Genomic DNA, 8,147 nt, shown 5'->3' with positions numbered 1-8,147 from the left:
TAAAAAAAAATAGTTGGGGTACGCAAAAATAAAATAAAAATAGTAGAGGAGCTCCGTCCCCCTGCGCACCTCCTCAATTCAAGCACTGGTTATATTCTGTGGTTATATATAAACTACTATTGTACCTACTTACCTCATCATTCATAAATCACGTTCACCAATTTTTATATTTATTTAATGATTAAATATAAATTACATTGTATCATATTTTTATTGTTATGTTAACCTACAAGTAAATTAATATACATTGCAAAGTACATAAACATACTGCAGAAATGTATAATATGGTGCAAAAAGTTCGTGGTACTTACACCAAAATAGCATAAAACTCTTTTAAATATATTTTGAAAATTGATGGAAAAAAACCTATCAGTTATCACATTTCAATTGCTACAATTATATTTTCTTGAATTACTTATAACTTATAAGTTATAACAAAATAACTAAAACAGTAAAATCGTTATTTTTCGTTTAAATTGTTTAATTTCGTCAAAATTTTAACTTGAAATGCTCACAAAAAATGTGTCACTTTATATTTTAGATATTTTTTGTGGCTTGAATAGTAAATTATGAGGAAACAACTGTATAAATAGCTTTTATTTGGTTCAAATTTCAAACAGGTACCTATCTATAAAAGAATTATAGGATATTTATAAAAGAATTCTTTTAGAATTGCGAAAAAAAAAATCAAAAATTGTTGCATATTGTTTACTATACATATAATAATATTTACATATTCCCGTTTTTCGTAATTTCTGTTTTAGTTTTTTTCTAATTATTTAGAAAAAAACTTGACAGTCGACTCTCCGAAATACCAACTTTTTTGATTACAAAAATAAAATTATAAGCATAGATAAATAACTATAAAACCAATAGGGCAATAATACGATACCAATAACATACAGATACAACAATAAAGTCAATATTTTTCTGACATTTAAAGCCTTGAAGGTTAAGTTGTTATAATATTATAATATTTTTAAATAGATACCAATACGAAGGACTTCAGCATCGGATGCCTCAGATGAAAATAAGAAAAATAAGGTACCTACCTACTTTTTAAAATGATAACTTTTATTGTTAACTTTTTTAAATACTTTTAGTCTTTAGATCAAGACCTAACCTTAATTTGTTTCTTCAGAATGCTTATTTTGTTCTATTTTTTTTAATAATAATTTAGTAATTTGTATTTTAAAATGTATTGACATACAATATTATAAAATTATCTAATTTACTCACCTATTTATATCCAATATTAAAATAAAAACATTTAATTACATTAAACTATTAATTATTATATAATATAGCAGTATAGGTTGACGGATAAACATTTCTAACAAAAATAATGTTATTTAATATTTTTGTTATGTAACAATGGTCAATTTAGAAAGATTACAAAATAATATATCAAATTATAATATTACTTAAAAAAAATTAAAACTCCACAACCGTTTTTTCGGAGGAAAATAAACCTATTCGCGCTCTTAAGTACAGACTTGAGTTTCACTCCAATATTAATTTTGAAAACATATTTGAATTTATTATAAAGTCTATTTTGGATCCTTAAAATTAGAATTATAAAAAAAACTAAAACTTTTTTCCATTGCAATTTCTAAAAATACTTAATTTCAAAAGCGATTTTTTTCTTTTATAAATTAATAAATTAAAAATGTGCAAGGATCCAAAGTTAACTTAACAATAGTAACAACAAAATAAAATCTATTTTAAATATTATTATCAGTGTACAACTTAAGTCAGTATGTTATAACGCATATAGGTAATTAGATACAGGTGTTTTTTTCTGCAGATAATATACATTGGCCGCAGATAATCAGGCACGTAGCCAAGGGGTGGCCTGGGGTGGCCCGGCCACCCAAAATATTTACAGGCCACCCCATTACATTGAAATATTGTTGAAATACCCAAGGCTCAAATAATTGGGTAAAAAAATTAAACATATTTTAAAATTTCTATTATCATATTTCTTATTTTTACATAATTTTCTTTCCGAACACTATGGACAGATTACCAGATGTCAGAATTCAGAATAGAAATCGTTCATACATACTCGTTGCATTCGTCGTATTAACGACGACAACAATGCATCTATATTAATTATTATTATAAAGTCGTAAGGACTCGCTTGTATTCCTTTTCGTATAATCGGCATTTCCCATCGCGGCATGACTTGTTAGTGGGTACCACTTTTCAGAAACTACAGTTTTATTATATTATAAACAATATACCTACCTATAGATAAACATAATTCTATTAGTGTCTAGTGTTCAGGGGGAGGGGGGGGGGGTAAGTAAAAATGTTGGCCACTCAAGAAAAATATTGGCCATAACTGTACCACCCTAATTATTTAATCTTAGCTACGTGCCTGCAGATAATCTATTATTTGATAAATATATTAAATTTTTCCTATTTAAAAAAATGTACTATTTCAAATAAGTTTAAGTCTTTAAGTACAATATTTTTGCTATAGAAAATTAATTATACTTTATTTATTTAGATGTGGAAAGATATCGTTGGTAAAATCATCAGTAAAAATCCGATTATTAAAGAAGAGAATCTTAAGGATCTAAAAGCAAAAATCTTTAATAATTTGTCATACTTAAATAACTTTGCTAAATATCTTCAGAATCCATTAGAAACAGCGTTAAATGAAATGGAAAATAATATCCCAAGTACGTCTAAAGAATGTAATGATCTTTTAAATATTTTGCTACAAAAGAAAAATGGTGCAGGAAACGTAAACTCTAAAAATACCCCTATTCTTAACGGAGAACCAAATCGATTGCCGCCGCAAGGTACTACACCATCAAAACAGGCATCACCACAAATTGTACCAACACCACAAATGTCACCATCGTCACAAACGACACCTAAGACAAAGAACAAATTAACAGTGTCTTCGCCTCGAAATATATTACCTAAAACAATACCAGCGAATAGCATAGCAAGTGCTAATCTGAATGTACAACAAAATATTCATCCAAACAGTAATAAACTACAACCAAAACTTAAAACTAAACAAACGCCAAACCAAGAGGATAACAAAAATGATGAAGAAATCCTCCTTGAGCTATCAGAAGAAACATATGAAGATGAAGATAGTAACGAACAATCTGACGAAAAAATTAAACAAAACAGTCCAGTAAAACCTCATACTCCAAATGATAAAGCTGGCGATAACCTCCCTGCTCCTGTCAAAAATGAAAAACTTGATGATGATTCCTCGTATGAGTCAGTATCTGAATCATACGAGTTGTCCGAGGAAGATAATGCTAATAAAGTGGTTAATGATTTACCTACTTCAAATAAATAAATAAATAAATATTATAGGCTACATGCATATATGTGAAACTACAAACACAGGTAAAATAACTTTTAAATTAAAACTTTTATTATTGCTAATAAAGCTGATTAATTCAATTATACGACGTAACAGTTACATAATACTTTATGTCTCATATTATATTTTGTATTTTTTTTTTTATGAATATCACCAAACATTCTTTCATTCTTCTTCCAGTTGGCTTGAAGGTCAGTTTTAGGGTTACTGTTGACCCGAACAACGTTTCTTAGAATTTGAAAGGAAATGAAAACAAGCGATTGAGTGAGAAAGGGAGAGAGAGAACAGTAGTGAGAAAGAGATCGAGAAAGATGCACTTCTTCGTTGGTATATAATACAAATATGCCGAATATAATATAAAAACATAATAGGTATGTTTTATGTTCGACCCTCTGCCCGGGGGCTCTCTTTGTAATTTGAAAACCATTTTAACCATATCTTACAAGGGGTTCGAAAACGTGTGCCATTGGACAAATTAGATTCAACAGCAATAGTTATAATACCTTGAAGCACAGGTGTATAAAGGTAAAGATGGCTGACATAATTACTCCGATTGGTCCACCTGATTTGTACCTGAACACTTATAGCCTATAGGTAAGAATGAAATAATTCGCCATTGATGAAATGATCGGGCGTTTTGTTAATAGGTACCTATCTAATATAGGTGTATTTTAATCGTTTGTAAATTATGTTTTTGAAGTACAGTAGTCTCGAATCTATGTAATATAATTCGATAAATACATAAGGCGAATTAATTTTTATTCCCCTTGAGATTCGAGTTATCGAGATTGGACTGTAATTAATAATTTACTATCAAACATTTTTACTAATCAACAATTTAGTTGGGGATTTCAATTGTTGGAAAATAAAAAAAAATAATTGGTATAAAGGTTTATAAATAAAATAAAAACTTATATTAGGTACCAAGTACATAACCTTTTTATACGAAATTTATAATTAAAAGAATAGCTAATAGCTGTTGTAGAATATAATCTACCAATAATTATTGTTAATATATTTAAATATACAAATTGTAAACTACAGCTGTAGGGTTAGAATTTACAGTAGGTTGGTAAGTACCTACCAACAATTTAAATTATTTTTTTTAATAATTTAAATAATTACCTAAATTATAATTTTAATTTAAAATAATGACGTATAAATTATATAATATATAGGTACCATAGGATTTAATATGATTATATTTATTTATATGTATTTATTTATTAATGGACATAAGTCCAATTTATATTATAATAATAATAACAGTAGTACCTACCTACCTAATAAGAATATAAACAGATAACATTAAAGTTACTTAAACTTAACATTTACAATTAACATTATTTATTAAGGTTTACATTATATAAACTAAGTTGAAGTCCTTATTAAGAAGAAAAAAAACAAAACATTACATTACATTAGCTAACATGTAGGTAAATAATTTATCATTTAAGTAGATATATAATAATGCATTATTATATACCTACTTAAATGAGCTGGTATTTGGTAATACATGTATTATCAAATACCAGCTGCAGAGTGCAGATAGTGTTATATTAATATAAGGATCATTAAAAATGATTGCTGCATTGGTACTTGTGCCCAAATAAGTGGTGAAAATCATGTTCAATGTATATTTGGTTAGTACGTTGTCCAAATATAAACGTTTATTGTTGATACGATAACCAATTAATTTCACATATTATTTTAATCAAGTTTCTGAACTGTTCAAATATTTTCTCGTTATACGGACGATCGTATAATAAAATGTATAATATATTATTTGCGTATATATGATGTTGGTGGACACGCATATCTATTGCGTTTAAGCTCGGTTGTAGATTTTTTTATGGAGTAAGCTGTAAGCAATATCACGATAACCAATTCATTTCACATATTATTTTATTCAAGTTTCTGAAGTGTTCAAATATTTTCAAATATTAGACAAAAGTTAGAGTTAATTAAATCTTAAAATCTTCGTTGTAAGACATCTGAATATATAATTATTTAATTTATAAGTAGGTATTATGAGATAAACATACATGATATATAAATTATAATAATATAATATACTAGCTGCCCGACCTTCATCCGGAAGAAATTATTTTTTTATAATTTAATTTAAAAACATAATATGACTATTTTTTGGCTATACAAATAATATAATATAATTACATATTGTAGTTATTAGTATTGCTAATTTCTAAAAATTATATATCAGGCATTTTGAATTCAACCACTGGAGTGGTAAATTTTATTCTTTATATTATAGAATAGAGATAAGGTAGAAAAAAATATAACAATAAATTATTTGTTCAATGAATAATATATATTTCAAATGGAAAAATGCAAGTGCAAACAAATAAATAATATATTAATAATGATAATAACAATATTAAATAAACAAACAAAACGGTTTCCTTCGTCTCCAAAATCAAGTTAGATTCTTATATATATAGATATATGAGAACCAAGGATACAATATGTAGATGCACTCATATCAAAAACAATAATTAGTGGTAAAAGAGAATTCCACTCATAAAAACCTTAAAACCAACAAACAATAACTAATAAAGAATTAGAGTATATATATATGGTGAGTAAGCTCACTTATTAATCTTATTCTATTTATAGACCAATACATTTTTGGAAGGGTGGCTTAAACTCCTACCTAGAAATGCCTAAAATGTACAGACCACCAGGGTCCAGCAATACATATATTATATATACTTACAGCTAAATAACTTCTTTATAAGTATATAATCAACAAAGCTCCCACTAACTAGTTAATTTTAATTCAGATTGAATTTGTAACTTAACTAGTTGAAGTTAATGTCTAAAATAATCTAATTTAAGTCGTTAAAAATAATATGCAACTAGTTATTTTTGTAGCTTTTTTTCCATTATTGAATTTTTCAATTTCTTATTTTGTTTAACTTTCTATACTTACCTTTTTAAAACGTTTGATAAAATGATCAGTTGACGGTTGTTAAATTTAATTTTTCATTCATCGCCAATAATTTAAGTTAGTTGCCCACCTGGCGTACCTGCCCACTTAATAATTAATTTATGTAATGCATTACATTTGAAAAAACGGGTTTTTAATTTATATTTTAAACTAAAAAAAAAATAACTTCTAACTTCTTCTCTAACTTAAGTAACTATTTTCACCAAACTAACTCCTAACTAACTATAAGGTAGAAATTTGGTAAATTTCAGAAACTAACTTATATTCGAACTTAGTTAATTTTAACTCTTATATTAAAATGTTAAATAAGTAAGTAATAACTTTACTTTAATTAGTTGAAAAAGTGGCTAACTTGCCCAACATTGATAATCAATCTTTATAAGTATCAGGTAATTTTGTTATATCCATAGGTACATTACATTTTGGATGGAAGTATGAGAATGTTGGTCCAAGATTCTCATGTTGGAATCAACAAAATCTATAATTATTTCACTCTAACCTCAGCCATAATCGTCGAAGTCTATAATGTTTCAATACACTTTTGATATTTTATTCTTACTGTCAAAATCTTTTGTTCCACGGTATAAAAATAAGGCACGTGATTTACAATATAGGCAGGGTTATTTTATAATATCCTTTCATTATATAATATATATGTACCTATATATTATAATATATTAGTATCATTATAACTAAATAATATGTCTAACGATATCAGAAATCAGAACTTAGAATATCGGTGAAACTATAATGCATTTTTTTTCACAATCATTCCCGCAAATATGTAGACTTTTCTGAGTGCATTTCGTCACCCCTTTCTTAACATTTTTTATCTATGTGATAGGAGTGCACACAATCATCAAACACTTATTTGCCTCGAGTTTATTTTCGACCAGCATTTTTGGCTACATTTTTAATTTTAAATATTCGCGCAATATGATTGTATTGCATTTAATTTTAATATAATATAATATATCCTCAAATATATTGTGTTATATTTCTTGACATAATCTCGGGCTGCGAAGCTGGTGGTAATTCAGTACCTATATAGGAAGGTATATAATATATAGTAGGTAGGTACTTATTACAATGTTGTTGCACGCGAAGTGACCTATTATAGCTGCAGCAGCAAACGAAACGTGGGTTTGATTTAGGAACCAATTGGTATCCTATATACTATTATACTGCACAACGTAAACCGGTGCAGTAGCGGCGGCAGCGTCGCACGACAACGAAAAGGAAGTTGTCTTGGGCTATGTGATGTTATATATAGGTATACATAAAATGGTATATTATAACGTCGTCGTCGGAATGGCGGCACGGCGAGGGTGTGCGTGCAAACTCGCACGCACGCACGACATTATGTATATATATGTACATTACATTTATGTATATATCTATACACACACACGTGCGTGTCCCTAAGGGTAGCGGCGGCGTTCAGACAAGATACGATAGAAGCCGGGTGTCCCGATCGTCGGCCATCAATCACAGCCGTGGTCCGAGAGAGGCTCCTCCCGCGCGCACAGATGTATATATATACATACGAGTATACGCTACGCTGTTGCTGCATTCAGTGCGTATATACATCGGTCGGCACTCGGCATTACAATATACACACGCACACACAAGCTGGTAAATAATATAATATATATTTTCACGGAGTGGGGGGTATTAACTATATATATTATAATATACAAGTATACAGTCGAAGTCTTACCCTGCGGGACGCTCCCCCACCCCGCCTCGTACAGTTCTTAATTTAGAGCACGTTCAAGGACCCGCCCGCCATATCTCTCTCGGTCGTCGGGATCTCAT

General features: G+C 28.6%; 1 protein-coding gene across 1 annotated transcript in view; it reads left to right on the top strand.

Moving 5' to 3' along the window:
* Positions 1-3,483, top strand: part of LOC100162171 — an 11,014-nt gene extending 7,531 nt beyond the window's left edge. The window contains exons 3-4 of the mRNA XM_001946361.5: positions 988-1,044; positions 2,516-3,483. Of these exons, the coding sequence (XP_001946396.1) occupies positions 988-1,044; positions 2,516-3,331 (873 nt within the window). The 3' untranslated portion in view covers positions 3,332-3,483. The remainder of the gene's footprint in view (positions 1-987; positions 1,045-2,515) is intronic.
* The last annotated feature ends 4,664 nt before the right edge of the window (positions 3,484-8,147 follow it).

Source organism: Acyrthosiphon pisum, chromosome A3 (assembly GCF_005508785.2).
Source record: "Acyrthosiphon pisum isolate AL4f chromosome A3, pea_aphid_22Mar2018_4r6ur, whole genome shotgun sequence".
NCBI classification, from domain to species: Eukaryota; Metazoa; Arthropoda; class Insecta; order Hemiptera; family Aphididae; genus Acyrthosiphon; species Acyrthosiphon pisum.
The sequence above is the reverse complement of the archived record's forward strand: the minus strand, read 5'-3'. Positions and strand labels throughout refer to the sequence as shown.